This window comes from Betta splendens, chromosome 22 (genome assembly GCF_900634795.4).
Source record: "Betta splendens chromosome 22, fBetSpl5.4, whole genome shotgun sequence".
Classification (NCBI taxonomy): Eukaryota; Metazoa; Chordata; class Actinopteri; order Anabantiformes; family Osphronemidae; genus Betta; species Betta splendens.
Window position 1 is genome coordinate 9165982 of NC_040900.2, and position 15404 is coordinate 9181385.

At 49.2% G+C, this 15404-nt stretch overlaps 2 protein-coding genes across 12 annotated transcripts; both read left to right on the forward strand.

Annotated features, from left to right (window-relative positions):
• The first annotated feature begins 1565 nt into the window (after positions 1-1565).
• Positions 1566-7810, forward strand: ganc (glucosidase, alpha; neutral C). 4 transcript variants are annotated; one of them, XM_055505381.1, is made up of 24 exons: positions 1566-2391; positions 2793-2873; positions 2949-3073; positions 3192-3319; positions 3449-3719; positions 3801-3870; positions 4055-4151; positions 4224-4407; positions 4489-4630; positions 4745-4980; positions 5068-5194; positions 5304-5383; positions 5475-5618; positions 5745-5841; positions 5908-6009; positions 6089-6263; positions 6365-6433; positions 6543-6607; positions 6682-6758; positions 6825-6899; positions 6977-7090; positions 7182-7294; positions 7380-7483; positions 7575-7810. In XM_055505381.1, the coding sequence occupies exons 5-24, from the start codon at positions 3696-3698 to the stop codon at positions 7682-7684; spliced, it is 2205 nt and encodes a 734-aa protein (XP_055361356.1). In that variant the 5' UTR covers positions 1566-2391; positions 2793-2873; positions 2949-3073; positions 3192-3319; positions 3449-3695; the 3' UTR covers positions 7685-7810. The 4 variants fall into 4 exon arrangements, with proteins under 4 accessions (XP_055361356.1, XP_055361355.1, XP_055361358.1 ...); XM_055505380.1 differs by having other exon boundaries at positions 2949-3051; XM_055505383.1 differs by having other exon boundaries at positions 2956-3073.
• Positions 7811-8658: 848 nt separating this feature from the next.
• capn3a (calpain 3a, (p94)) lies at positions 8659-15395 on the forward strand. Of its 8 annotated transcripts, none has more exons than XM_041069132.2 (20): positions 8659-9051; positions 9275-9344; positions 9974-10092; positions 10162-10295; positions 10374-10542; positions 10616-10699; positions 10789-10883; positions 10966-11043; positions 11121-11281; positions 11361-11530; positions 11621-11841; positions 12821-12857; positions 13056-13133; positions 13279-13336; positions 13459-13559; positions 13757-13825; positions 13898-13976; positions 14094-14234; positions 14447-14505; positions 14622-15395. In XM_041069132.2, exons 1-20 carry the CDS (start codon positions 8800-8802, stop codon positions 14646-14648), a joined length of 2202 nt encoding a protein of 733 aa, XP_040925066.1. In that variant the 5' UTR covers positions 8659-8799; the 3' UTR covers positions 14649-15395. The 8 variants fall into 8 exon arrangements, with proteins under 8 accessions (XP_040925066.1, XP_040925067.1, XP_040925069.1 ...); XM_041069133.2 differs by having other exon boundaries at positions 8660-9051; positions 13459-13550; XM_041069135.2 differs by having other exon boundaries at positions 8661-9051; positions 13486-13559.
• Positions 15396-15404: the final 9 nt, after the last annotated feature.

Sequence of the window (15404 nt, forward strand, 5' to 3'; positions counted from 1 at the left end):
GACTTTTAATATTAAAACTAAATGTTTAATGTTTTATATAAAGTCATGGAACAGTGAAAAACTGAATATTTGTGTGAAACGAGGTGTTTGTGTGCCTGAATGACCCCGGGAGCTATGTTGTCGGGGGCTAAATGCCCCTGGTAGGGTCTCCCAAGGCAAACAGGTCCTGGGCTGGGCTGAACTGGAGGACGTGTCCGGAGAGAGGGAAGTTTGGAGTTTGCTTAGACTGTTGCCCCTGTGACCCGCTCCCGGAAAAAGCGGCTGAAAATGGATGGATGGACATATAAATACAGTTTTGTGCCAAAATGAACAAAAATATAGGACAAATAGGATATATCCTGTAACTGTTTTATGGTTGAGGAATTGAGCATTTCCAGTATTCAGTTGTTGCTTTCTTGTGTGTGTGTGTTTTTATCTATTTGTAAAAACTGTGCATGAAACCACCTGCAACAGCCATCACACTGTATCTGTAAAAGGGCACATAAATGACCATTTTATAGCACCTGAATGAAATCGTTATTTGTTCTGATCAAACTATTTCCCATGTCTGGAGTTTGTTTTATCAAAGTTATTGCCGTCTCTGTTCTTGCACATTGTAATATTTAGTTTTGAACACTAAAATGTAAATACAAAATGTATATAACCTAACATTGAGGATTAGATTTAATGCAATTATTCTCTCTTCACAATACAGACTTACAATAAAAAACAACAATAAAAATGAAAGTTACATACTACACTGTTTGTGGTGCAGTACTTATTGGTTTTGTGCTTGACTGTAAGGGCCATATTACAGCATAACATGGTACTACTAAAATCCTAAACCATACAGTAAAAATACACAGATCTTTGTGGGGTGGTAGTACACCTCTAGTAGAACAAGGGGAAAGTGGTCTGAGCCTGGAACTTTGCACCAAAGTCAAGTTATTAATGAATAAAGTTGACTATACGGCCCGTACAGTTACAGTAGGACCTGGTAGGTTTGAATACTAATAAATCCTAAACTATACAGTAAAAATACATGAATCTTTGTGTGGTGATAGTACACTTGTAGTAGAACAAGGGGAAAGTGGTCTGAGCCTGGAACTATGCACCAAAGTCAAGGTATTGATTATCAAAGTTGACTGTATTACAGTATGACATGGTAGTTTTGAATACTAATAAATCCTAAACTATACAGTAAAAATACACAGATCTTTGTGTGGTAATAGTACACCTCTAGTAGAACAAGGAGAAAGTGGTCTGAGCTTGGAACTATGCACCAAAGTTAAGTTATTAATTATAAAAGTTTCACAGTATGACATGGTAGTTTTAAATACTAATAAATGCTTAATTTTACAGTAAAATTACAGAGATCTTTATTAGGCGACAGTTTTCTATATATGCAATATTTTGTTTCGTATTTTTCCATATTTTGAAAAGACCAGACGTGTCGCTATGAAAAGAGGAAGTCGCGACGAGCGTGTTTTGTGCTCTGCTGTAAAGCGCGTAATACGGGCGCAAGACGTTTCTGAAGCGCGGCTGGCTGAACGACGGATGAACGAACGACGGCTCACTTGACCGCAGTTCAGATACCGCAGGTCAAACTAGTATCCGCCTCCAGTTCCGGGTGATCCCGTGTGTAGTTCTCACTGTCACCGTCAGGGGGCGACACGGTTACAGACGACCACGGGGAATAAAAGGGTACAGACAACTTTGAGTGTGGAGAGACGGGCTAGAACAGTATCGGGTTTTTATTTTCTTGGAACCAAAATTTTATGTCCAGGGCAAATCTGACCATTAGAATTTACGTAATTACACTTTTTACCATTTAAGGGTTCTGCGTGTGACTTAATTTCTAAGCACGTCATCGTCTTAATTATTGTCACAGAACTCCCTTAAGAATCATATTGTTTTTAGGTTTCCTTTGGTATTTAAGTAACTCATTGGCACTAGACGGTGCAGCACAAAGCAGTAGCAAAGAGAACCTGATAACAGTAAATTCGGCGGACTTAAATGTTCTCCATTCTCTAAAAAATACCACATAGAATGACCTCCATTGCCTTTAATCGCTTCCCTGACAGAACCCGGAAGTTGACCTTCAAACCACAGCGATAGAAACGTGCTCATAACTTGGGAAAAATTGTATAAACTATTGAATAATTTTTTTGTGCTACTATTGTTTTGGCGAGGTTAATTTATTTGGAGCTTTGTGTGAAAGGATTACACCGGAAGTTATGTTTAGGCGTCGCTGTCAAGTCCTAACGCCAGTGCTGCAGGTTGAGTTTATAAATTCATACAGAAAATAGTGTTTATTTTGTTACCGGAAGAACTTAACATTACTCTGAAGGGTTGATATTTGTTGTACGAGCGTCAGTCTGAAATGGAAGAAGATAAACAACCTGTTATTAGGTAAGAACATCTTGATTTTTCAAGACGTTTGACTTTGACTCATTTTTCACTCAGTGTCATTTAGCTGCATTTATTTCAGTTCATCAGGTACAATTTTATTTCTACTTGTCATTTTTTACTGTTTAATATGTAATTTACTATTCAGAAGCGAATACAGCACTCCCCCAGGTGTGAATTAATTACTATACTAATGCATGTATAGTAATTACAATTAGAATAAATATGGTTAACACAAATCAAACCAATATGTCTAATGTTAAGTCAAGTACATTATTCAAACCTTGAACACATTTCATTAACAATCATAAACTTTCCTTACTGTCGTGAAATCAGTATTTTTGAACTTGTGCAGCTTATTTTACTTGGGTAAATGCTCCCTTCATTGCCTGCTTGTTCCACAGCGACGTCCCTGATGAGCCGCCTGAGGTCGACACCGAAAAGGCAAAGAAGTTCAAGACAAGCGCTGACGTCGCTTTTTACGGGTGCGTTTTGCTTTCTGGGACGTGTTGTTGTGCTGTGACGTTGGTGTTTTCTCATTTTTCCCTGTGCCTTTTGAGGCGGCAGATGCAGGGTCCGAGCACGCAGCACCGAGCCCTTCTGGACACCATGGTGCTCACGGAGAGCGGGGCGCGCTTCCAGCTGCTGGGGTCCGACAGCGAGGTCTGAGCAAAGCATCCACAACGTATTTATTGACACAGTTCATACGGTCTCCAGTCTCTTACTGTTTGGAGACACGTTTTCAGGACATACCCAGACCCCAAACACTGAATCTATGTTGATTTTCTGTTTATGTTTTTCAGACCAGACTCCTCCTCACTTTGTCACCTTGCAAAAACAACACTGTGAGAATATTAATAGATGAGCTCCAGCCCCTAAAAGCACGCTACAGAGTTCCAGATGTGTTAACAGGAGAACCCCAGTGTGAACAGTAAGATGAGCGTCATGTGTCCGCTGTGCTATCTGGCCACACAAGCAGTGCCTTGAGGCGGCCACTCGTATATTGGGCCAGTTCTTGGGCCTTGGTACATAATAAACCTTCTCCTCCATCGTGTGGCAGGATGACGCTGGCTGGACAGACTCAGGACTCCGTCACCCTTTCCTGGTGTTCGGGGCGTCACCAGGTCCGCGTGTGGCACTTCCCCTTCCGAGTGGAGATCCTGTGTGATGACAAAGTGGTGGTTACATTTAACTCCAAAAACAAACTGTGGTTCGAGAAACTGGAGGATCCACCGAGGTGAGGTCTGCAAAGCGAAATAAAAAGTGGAGAACGTGGCAATAGTTAACTTTTTCTTTTAATTGTGTTTATGGTCCAATCTTGCGGCAGCGAGGTAAGATGACGCACACAGCAGCGTAACGTTACTGTTATTTAACGACGCCGTTTCTCTAAACGCCTTTTGCTCCGCTGACAGCCTCAAGATGACGAGACCAGTTCCTTATGGACGGAAACCTTCCACAAGTTTGTGGACATTAAAGCAAATGGTTTGTGTCTTTATTACTTTACTCACAAACGCGTCTACAAACCTTTTTAGAGTCAGTTAAAACTACAGTGCGAGCTTTTATGGCTTTTCTAGTACTGGTGTTGTTTGCAGAGGACCATCTGATCATTCTCAGGAACTTATTCCTCTTAAAGCAATGAGTTGGAGGCTTTCTTGTTGACCCCCAGGTCCCAGCAGCATCGGGGCAGACCTCTGTCTTCATGGCTTCAGCCACGCGTACGGTCTCCCGGAACATGCCGACAGCCTGCAGCTGGCGGACACCCGGTGCGCAGACAGCGGCGCTCGTGCCACCTAGCGCGTCAGCTCGTTTAGTTATGTCTGCGTCTCCTCCCACAGGGGCGGCGAGCCTTATCGGCTGTATAACCTGGACGTGTTCGCCTACGACGTGCCCAGTCGCCTGGGCCTGTACGGGTCCGTGCCGCTGCTGGTCGCCCACAAACCCGACAGGACTCTGGCTGTATTTTGGCTCAACGCATCGGAGACCTTCGTGAACTTACGTTACAGTTCGGCCGACCCGCAGGTGAACCTTGCTGTTTTTCTTTAAGCGCGTGCGCGTGAACCGTTGCAGCCAGGGAGTTACTGGCCTCCTGCCTCACCCCAGGAGGATGAGGTGCTGGCGAGGACGACGCGGCTGCAGCCTGAGACCGACGTTCACTGGCTGTCAGAGAGCGGCGTGATCGACAGCCTGGTTCTGCTGGGGCCCAGTCCACAGGAGGTGTTCCACCAGTACGCTCAGCTGACAGGTGCGGGTGCAGCGCTGGGGGGGGCGTCCGAGACGATTCTGTGCCGCACAGTGAGTCGTGCGTTGGACCGCTGTCTGTTTATTTACATGGCTCCTCGTGTCCTCCCCCTGTCAGGATACCAAGCTCTGCCCCCGCTCTTTGCACTCGGGTACCACCAGTGCCGCTGGAACTACGAGGACGAGGCCGACGTGAAGGCCGTGGACGCTGGATTCGATCGACACCGCATCCCTTACGACGTCATCTGGCTGGACATCGAGCACACGGACGGAAAGCGTTACTTCACCTGGGACCCTGTTCGCTTTCCTGAACCAGCGCAGCTGCAGAAGTACCTGGGCTGGAAGAACAGGAAGGTCAGTGTCAGGCTGGTGAACTGTGTGTAGAAGACACTCCATGGTGATGTTTATGTTTCTAAATTTTAATAATTTGTATTTTATTAGTTGGTTGTTATAAGTGATCCCCACATCAAAACTGATCCAGAGTGGTCCCTGTACCGTGAGGCCAGAGACAGAGGACACTTGGTCAAGACCAGAGACGGAGACTTGTTCAAGGGCTCATGCTGGCCTGGTGAGGTTTCCCACTGTTCTCTGATTAAGGCTTGTTTCTTGTCATTGTGCGCTTTAATAAATGATCTAAACCCCTCTTATTGTGTGTCCAACTTGATTTCATCTCGCAGGTGAATCGTGCTATCTGGATTTCAGCAGCCCAGACACTCGAGCGTGGTACTCCAGCTGCTTTGGTCTGGAGAAGTACAAAGTATGTATTAATACAATGTCGATGTTTCTGAACAATTCTGATATATAACATTCTCACAATTTTGACCCTTTTTTCTATTTGTCTGATTCAGGGATCGACACCACTCTTATACTTGTGGAATGACATGAACGAACCCTCTGTATTTTGTGGGCCGGAGCAGACGATGCCAAAGGACGCGGTGCATCATGGGGGCTGGGAACACCGGGAATTACACAACTTGTATGGCTTTTACCAGGTGAGCCAGAAGCCGAGTGGAACGCTGTACAACTACCAATGCAATGTCACAACAAAACAAGCGTTATTCAATATCTGTGGACATATTGTGAATGATTAATGACTGCTTCTGTGTGTTTTCACGCAGCACGGGGCCACAGCCCAAGGTCTGATCCAGCGCTCAGGTGGCAAAGAGCGTCCGTTCGTCCTGAGCCGCTCCTTCTTCGCTGGCTCGCAGAGATTCGGTGAGTGGTCTCAGCAGGTTTCCGTGACCCGTATCGTTTGATTCGAGGCTTCTGGTACGACCGCAGGAGCAGTGTGGACGGGCGACAACGTGGCTTCCTGGGAGTACCTGAAGGTCTCCATTCCGATGCTTCTGTCTCTAAACGTGACGGGCGTAGGCTTCTGTGGAGGTGACAGCAGGGAAACTGCAGGCAGAGTTCAGCTCTGTTCCATGTTTATACTTCATTGACCTCGACCGTCGCTTCCCAGCGGATGTCGGCGGGTTTTTTCGGGACCCGGACCCGGAGCTGCTGCTGCGCTGGTACCAGGCCGCCGCCCTGCAGCCGTTTTTCCGCAACCACTGTGCGCTCTGGTCGAAGCGCCGGGAGCCCTGGCTGTTTGGCGACGAGGTCACCGCTGCCATCCGCAGGGTCATCCGGGAGAGGTCAGAGAGCAGCTGTCTTACAATCAACCAGTCAGAGATGTACAACGCTTTTGTTCCTCTGCTAAAGTTAGTGCATAGCAAACAATCTCCTGTGTTTTCAGGTACTGCCTTCTGCCCTACTGGTACACTCTGTTCTACCAGGCTCACACCTCTGGACTGCCTCCTCTCAGGTCAGTGGTGCTGCCACCTGCTGTTCGGTGGATGTACTACAACTACAAACATCAGTATTAGCCACAAAAAAGCCAGAGGTGATGGAGCAGAAATAAATCTTTCCAACAGACCTCTGTGGGTGGAGTTCCCCAAAGAGCAGAACACCTTCACTGTGGACAGCCAGTACATGATTGGTGATTAATTCATTTAGTTGTGAATGTAAAACTGCCTGGTTCTTCAGACATTGACTGTTATTGAATTCATGCAGGGGGAGCACTGCTTGCCTCTCCTGTAACTGAACCAGGTGTTCAGGAAGTGGACGTGTTCCTGCCTGGGGTTGATGAGGTAGATGTCTTCCAGTAGACACTTCTTCACCTCCGTTTAGAGGCTCTAATGAGGTTTCTATTTCAGGTTTGGTACGACATCAGCTCTAAAGAGGCGTATGAGGGAGGCAGGACCCTGACTCTCCCAGTCACTCTGAGCACAGTTAGTCTTTACTATGAGTGATTCATAGCTCAGTCAATCTCGCCCAATGCTTGATGCTCTGGTGTTGTTCTGTGCAGGTTCCAGTGTTCCAGCGTGCAGGTTCTGTGGTCTGCAGGTCCACAGAGAGTGGCTCCTGTACAGCCCAGCTCCAGTCGTTCCCCCTTTCAATCACCGTGGCTCTAAACTCCCAGGTGAGTATTTAAGGATGGTCTGATACTGTAAACAGGGTAAACAGACAATGCTCGTCGTGTTGTTCTACTCTGTGATCCCTTCTCTCTGCAGGGAGCCGCCGACGGGGAGTTGTACCTGGACGACGGCCATTCCTTCGACTACCGCGACGAGTCGTCCTTCCGCCTGCGCCGGTTCAGCGTGCGGGCAGGACGTCTGCTCTGCCGGTGAGTCACAGCAGGGGGGGAAACCACTCGTAAAAGGAGCCTCAGGTTTTTAAGTCTTGGCATTATAATGATGTTGATGTTTCAGTCCGGGCAGCGAGGACGGCACATTTGACTGCGATACGTGCGTAGAGTCACTCATCGTCCTCGGACTGAAGAGCAAACCGTCCACGGTCACTGTGCACATGTCAGGTGAGGATCTGCCACATTCAGTGGAGAATCAGACTGTACATGCACGTGTAGGGGCCGTCGGCTGATTCTAACATTTTTGGCTTTTTGTCAGGCACCAAAGACTCTCCTGCTAAGTTTCAGTACATGGAGTCCAGCAGCAGCCTGACAGTGAGCGACCTGAAGCTCCGAGTGTCGCAGGACTGGGACGTACACATGGGTTAACTACACACAGAACGTACACAGAACTCTGATCCCCTGCTGCAACCATCCTGAAATCAAGCTTCTGAAAAGTGAAAAGAAAGATATGCACATTCTGTCATTAAAATCATATTTGTAAGGTGTAACTGACTTGGCTCTCTATTGTGAAGTACAACAGAATGTTCTTTTTGATTTATATGTGGTTTTTAAAATTGCAGATATTTAATAATAATTCTGAATGTGAAATCATGGCTGATGGTAAAACAGAGTAGTCTGACAGCTCACCGGACGTCAGAGTCCAGAAAAGTCACAAAACACTCAAACAAAATAACAATTCTATACCATAAAAACCAACTAAATCAGATCAGTCCTTCCTTCTGCTGTGTTAACATTTAGGACCACTCTCTTTGGAAATTTACTTTAGTTCAAATGCGACTGAGGGTTTGATTAACAATTGAAAACTAAACAAATTAAATACTCATTTTCAAGGCTAACAGGAATCCATTAACTCCAGGTCGACCAGTCCAAGTAGATTCTCCATTTGTGACTAATCAACAGCAGCAACATATGAGACTGAAGCCCACTCATTTTGTAAATGCTCCTTATCTTTAATGTGTGAAGCAGCTCCCTGTTGATGAGTGCTAGCGTTAGCCTGCTGTGGTTGTGCTGAGGCTGCTCAACGCTGAGCTCCATTGAGAGCAGGTTTAAAGCGCTGAAAGCCTTCTGCTGAGGCAGGGCATCCACCGGCCCCTCTTTACATGCCCTCTGGCGCAGCCCTCTGGCCTTTGTGTCACCCAACAATGATGGCTCCGGCCGGGCCAGCGCCGGGGAGAGGTCATTGTCCAGTCGGACCAATGGGGACGTAATGAATGGACGTTTATGTGTCGCACGGGTTTTCTGTGCGTATGTGCATGTGCAGGGTAATGCAAAGGTGAATGCATATGGAGTGAATGCGTCTTTCACAGCAAGGCTTTGCATCTGCTCTGTGACGAAGGGGAGGGGGACGTCACGCAAGGAGGGAGCCAATCACACATTAGCCCTTTGGATTTATGCCAGGTGCGCTGAGGTTCGTAAAGACTTTAAGACAAGTGGCAAAAGCGAGTTTTTTCAACAAAAAAAAGGGAACGCGCTGAGAAAATATGCCCTATACGCCATCCGGCTTCTTCTGCGACCGGCTGATCCGGGAACGAGAGAGGAGGGACGGGGAAGGCTCCCTGAACAAGCCGCTCCGCTTCAACAACCAGGACTTCAACACCCTGAGACAGGAGTATGTTCAGAGGAAGGGCCTGTTCGAGGACGACTCCTTCCCAGCCTCTGTGGAGTCTTTGGGCTTCAAGGAGCTGGGGCACAAGTCCAACAAGGTCAAGAACATTGTCTGGAAGAGGCCCAAGGTATGAGGTGGTGGTGGTGGGGGGTACACTGGGTCGGCACATGGAGTCAACCCAAAGCTAAATAAGGATGGATCAGGCATGTGGGCGGTGGAGCCGATAGTCAGAGCTACGTGGACGGGACTTTTTCCGGGCCTCGCGAGGGACTGTTTTGTGCTGCTGTGGGAGCCGACCTCCAGATCCAGATGTGTGAGATTGCTCTTTGCTTGTCTGTCGTTGTCTGCAGGAAATCTGTGAGAACCCTCAGTTCATCGTCGGAGGAGCCAGTCGGACGGACATCTGCCAGGGAGATCTGGGTAATTATGCTTCTGTCGTCCTTGTAGCCACAGTCATGGCGTCAGTGTCGGGACGTTTGACAATCAAAATCTTTTAATGTTTATCTGACTTAATGTTGTCAGTGGTGAGAACATTGTTTTGTTGGAACTTGCTGACTAAAGCAAACTCGCACATTAGCTCAGTAACGGCGGAGCAGCACTGGACTGGCTGTTCATTCAGGGGAGGCTCCTGTTACGGGACAACTGAGGACCCGGTCTCCACGTATGGAGCCCATCCCAAATATCTCGTGGTTCCCCCGCGGCGGCCTCCCTACATTGTGCTTCGTCTTTTGGAGGGGAATCCAACCAGCAGCATTTCTCATTGTTGTCCGGTCCAGGCTCCAAATAAAGGGAAGCGGAGGGACAAAAGTCCTGGTCCAACCATTCCCTGTTGAAAAACGTACATTGTTCAGGCGCAGCAGCCGAGGTCCATCAGAAAACACAAGCGTCAGCAGCGTCTCCTCCTTCGGCAAAACAAAATGTCCAGCGGAGACAACGGGCATCTTTACCTTTACATTCCCCCGACCCCCCGTCCGATTATTAGCGCCACGGCGGCTCCGCTGTGACCGAATGATTGCGGCGCTTTTAACGACGCGGCCTCCTGTGTTCAGGCGACTGCTGGCTGCTGGCTGCCATCGCCTGCCTCACCCTGAACGAGAAGCTGCTCTACCGAGTTGTTCCCCAGGAGCAGAGCTTCTCAGAGGGATATGCCGGCATCTTCCACTTCCAGGTGAGACCCGTGTGAGGATGCTGAGCCGCTGCTTCCCCCGACCCCTCTGACCCGCGCTCTGTCCTTCAGTTCTGGCGCTACGGCGACTGGGTTGACGTCGTCATCGACGACCGCATCCCCACCTTCAACAACCAGCTGGTGTTCACCAAGTCCGCCGAGAGGAACGAGTTCTGGAGCGCGCTGCTGGAGAAGGCCTACGCCAAGTACTGGAGCCGAGTCCGACGGGTCTGCAGGAATGCGCTGAGCCGAGCGTCCAGTAACGCGTGCTCCTCTGTGTCCAGGCTGCACGGTTCCTACGAGGCCCTGAAGGGAGGGAACACCACCGAGGCCATGGAGGACTTCACCGGCGGAGTCACCGAGTTCTACGAGATGAAGGAGGCGCCCAAAGAGCTCTACAAGATCATGAAGAAAGCGCTGGAGAGAGGCTCCCTGATGGGCTGCTCCATCGACGTGAGTCACACCTTAGTCTCATTATCAACTTAACCTTTGACCTTTTAACACGCGCTTCTGCTCATGTCTGCAGTCTCTGGTTCCCGCCCGCTTTGAGACCCGCACTGTGACGGGGCTGGTGAAGGGTCACGCGTACTCCGTGACGGCGGTGGAGGAGGTGAGGCAGGACGCAGCACCGCCGCGTCCCTGCGGCCCCGCGGGACACGCCTCCGTGACCTCATCAAACCCTCTGCTTTGATCCCGCAGTGTAAACCGTCGCAGCACAAGGAGTCCAAGGTTCGCCTGGTGCGCCTCCGGAACCCGTGGGGTCAGGTGGAATGGAACGGACCCTGGAGCGACAAGTAAGAGAACGGACTGTGAGGATGAGTTTTCACTTCCTCAACACAGACTAATAGAGGCTCCTGTTGTGCTGCTCGGTGACAGCTCCAAGGAGTGGACCCAGCTGTCCAAGGCTGAAAAGGAAAAGCTGCAGCATCAGAGCGCTGAGGACGGAGAGTTCTGGTGAGCGGCTCATTTCCACCGTCCCCCCCCCCCCCCGCATGTCCAGCCCGTCCTGACCTCTTCACCTCCACATCCAGGATGTCGTTCGAGGACTTCAAGAAGAACTACACGAAGATCGAGATCTGCAACCTCACTCCCGACGCCCTGGAGGACGACAAGATCCACAAGTGGACGGTGTCCGTGAACGAGGGCCGCTGGGTGAGGGGCTGCTCGGCCGGCGGCTGCAGGAACTACCCAGGTGGAGAGCACGAGCCGCTTCTGCCGCTGTGGATCAATGTGTGTCATCAACGGTAGCTGAAGATGTACGTGCCCTGCAGACACCTTCTGGACCAACCCTCAGTACCGCCTGCGCTTGTGTGAGGAGGACGACGACCCCGAGGACAACGAGGTGGGCTGCACCTTCGTGGTGGCGCTGATGCAGAAGAACCGGCGGAAGGAGCGCAAGATGGGGGCCAACCTCTTCACCATCGGCTTCGCCATCTATGAAGTGGGTTCTTTTCCAGCGGCGGAGGTCCGGCGGGCCCTCGAGGCCCGTTCAGACCCCCGTTCACCGTCTCACCCCGCCGTCTCTTCGCAGGTGCCAAAGGAGATGCACGGGAACAAGCAGCACATGCAGAAGGACTTCTTCCTGTTCAACTCCTCCAAGGCGCGCTGCAAGTCCTACATCAACCTGCGCGAGGTGACGCAGCGCTTCCGCCTGAGCCCCGGCGAGTACGTCATCGTGCCCTCCACCTACGAGCCGCACCAGGAGGGGGAGTTCATCCTGCGCGTCTTCTCCGAGAAGAAGAACACCTCAGAGTGAGTGGGTGAGGGGGGTGAGGGGGGTGAGGGGAACTGGGCTAAAGGTTATCAACCTGGGATAGAGTCACTATGTTTGCTCATAGATGCTGATTTTACCCCCGGTGATGTTCATTTAATGTTTCCCATCAGGGCTGGGTTTGAAAATATGAGATCAGTTCTAAATTCTAACCAAGTTTAAAGTGGGGACTTACATTGTGATTAAGGGTTTGAAGTTGTTTTAATGGATCAAAAAGGGATGTCTTTGAATGTGATTTAATTGAAGTCCTGCTCCACATTTCCATCCATACCCAGCCCTGCTTTATTTAGCCAGTTCAGCTGTGGTCCGTGTGTGTTGGACAGTGCCGGGTTGTGTGTTTCTCAGTGGGGGGTGGGGGTGTCTCTGGGTTGTGTTGCGGGTGGGGCACAAACCACCAAGAGCAAACCATGTTAACGGCAATTTGATTTGTAGAGCTGGAAGAAATCGGCCTCAGTTGGAAGCTGTTATGGAATCTTTTTTAGGACAAGCGACGTCCGACCGGGGCGTGATCTGGTAAACTTTGAAAGTGTTCAGTACTGCACGCCCGAGCCTCAACGGCGCCGCCGACCCCCTGCTGGCCCGGATCAGCGCAGGCAGCGCACAGCGGACCGGGAGCCGGCTGTGAAGCAGAGCACAGCAAACAGAACCACTGAGCTTAGCTTCAGCCGATCTGGGCCCATAGGAGATCATTAGCTGCTAGAGCATTGTGGCCCGTGTCTTTGACAGGTTCATATTAGGGTCCAAGAACAGGTGGTACTGAACTAACACACTTTGTTTACAGCTTCATTGAGTCTTAATGGATTCATTTTAGGACTTTGAGCGTCAATTCAATGTTTTGTGGTTATAGATCACAAATTAGTTTAATAATTGGCTTTTATACAAAGACAATTTCACAGAGTCATAGTCCAAATGAGATGTTGTTGTTACCATGGTGACCACTGTTTGTTCGTCTTCATCCAGGGAGATAGAGAACAGGATTGAGGCCGACCACCCAGTGGTAAGTGTCCACCTGTGTGTTTTCTGTGTGTTGGGGGGGTCGTTCCTCCAGGATTGCATGAACCTGTTTGTTTTTTTGAATCCATTTCAATGAGTTATTAACCAGCAGAATCAGCTTATTAGCATTTCCACACGGCCTATTCTTATTGGTCCATATCTCGTGTCCGTTCTTCCTGCGTGCGGCTCCGTGTGGCCTCAGCCTGCTCCGGCCTCCGCGGGGGAAGAGAGCGAGGAGGATCAGCAGTTTCGGACTATTTTTCAGGAGATAGCCGGCGACGTAAGTACGAGAAGAGGGAGGAGCGGATTCAAATTTAAGACCTAGAGATGCTTCAGTGGGCCAGAAAACGCCACACTGCCACGTTTACTTTAGGGATGCAGTTTATGAAGGTTTATGAAGGTTTATGACATCTCTTTTCCTGCAGGACATGGAAATCTCAGCCAACGAGCTGAAAAATGTTCTGAACAGAGTGATCACCAAACGTGAGTCGACTCCAATAACACACAATCTGCACATTTGTTGTCCACTTCCAAAGGTTTTACACGTTCCGTCCGGTTATTAACCCTATTACGCTTGTCTAACTGTAATCGTATGTCGTGTAAAGCTGTGGCTGTCTCTGCATCCTCTCCAGACAAGGACCTGAACACTGAGGGCTTCAGCCTGGAGAGCTGCAGGAGCATGATTGCTCTGATGGACGTATCCTTTGTATCGAGTGCATGGGGCGGACTGTGTTGTCTGTAGGAAGCACAACCTGCCGGGACCCGTGGCCGGGTCTGTAAAGCGTTGAGGTTTCACTGAGAGCACGTCACACTGGCGCACAACGCAGAACGTTGCGTTCACCTCGCCGTGGATCCAGCCTTGTGTCACTGACAGCGTTGTGCTCTTAACTCCACCTGCTTCAGATGGACGGGACCGGTAGACTCAACCTTCAGGAGTTCAGGCACCTGTGGAATAAGATCAAACAGTGGCAGGTTTGGTTTTAACCTGTTTTCCACAGTACAGAATCATAACCTAAACCCAAGTAAACATCGTCTCTGTTTCAGGGGATCTTCAAACATTACAACGCGGACCAGTCTGGAAGCATCAACAGCTACGAGATGAGGAACGCCGTTAACGATGCAGGTAGGAATAGAATAGAATATTTATTCTACTCATCAATAACCCATAACTGACATAAAACACTTCTAAAGTGTCATCACAGCCTGAATTCACCCTCTGGATGTTCTTGTCACCGTGCAGTCATGTGTCTTGTGTCCCGCTCAGGCTTCCGTCTCAACAACCAGCTGTATGACATCATCACCATGCGCTACGCAAACGACAACATGAACATCGACTTCGACAGCTTCATCAGCTGCCTGGTTCGGCTCGAGGCCATGTTCAGTAAGTGGGATTAGGTCAAACTACCTAAAATGCCACAAACCCTAAGCATTTGAATTTATCGTTGGAATTGGGCTTCATTTATTTTGTAAAATGCTAGAGTCTCAGAGCGATTAATAGTCACGAGCCTGCAAACAACCTCTAACCTGATGGTGTGCAGACAAATAGGAAGTCATTTCTTTATGATGGTTGCAGTGTGACGCTTCTCTCCTCAGGGGCTTTCCAGGCCTTCGATCAGGATGGAGATGGTACAATCAGACTCAGTGTCCTGGAGGTAAGGAGGGTTTTTATTCATTTTTCTACAGTAAATATCTTCAAAAGTAAACAGAAAACTAATTCTCAAGTTAAAAACTGAGCAGAACCAATTAAAAAGCACCTTTTCTTGTCCAGTGGCTCCAGCTGACCATGTACGCCTAGAGAAGCCCCCAGCTGAGCTCCGCTCCACAGGAGGACCCGGACCCGCCAGCCGTTACCTCAACACTCTGTGTGCTCTCATCCACCTCCAGCCTCCCTCCCTCAGTCCCCACAGTTCAACAGGCCTCCTCCACTTCATCTTCCCCGCTCCTCCCGCTCCACGGTCGGACTCAGGCGCCGACCATTTCATCACAAATTACACTCGTACCGTATTCTTCTCAGGCATCACACACACACAACCTCTTTTGCTGTCACGATACCTCACAGAACCTCTGCTGGCAACTCATTTCTGTATTGGTCTACTGTCCATCACTGCTCATCGTCCGTTACGAATCTGAGCAACGAGGGTCGTCTTTCCTGTACTCAGATCAGTGCACAGTGAAATAAACCCGTTATTACAAACACCCAACGGTCGATTCAGGATTTCTCTGCCCCATCCTGTCATGATTTACTGGCTGCCAGCCCCACTAGGAACCGTTCGTTGCGCAGACGGCGCCACTCGGTGGACAAACTCAGGCATCCCTTTCACCCAGCACCAGTGGTTCATCTCTGCATGCGGGTGCAAGGGGTTCGACAACCGAACAGTGGCGCTGACAAGTTCTAGATGCTGATGTTCGAGGTTCTAATAGGGTTTGAAAGAATTGTTTGGACTGCAGCTTTTTTTGTGATTCTCCTATTAAGATGAGTGTACTGCTTTTTTAGCCATTTTAACCAATCATTTATAATAAATGTGTAGTTGTTTTGGGTTGACTGCGTTAC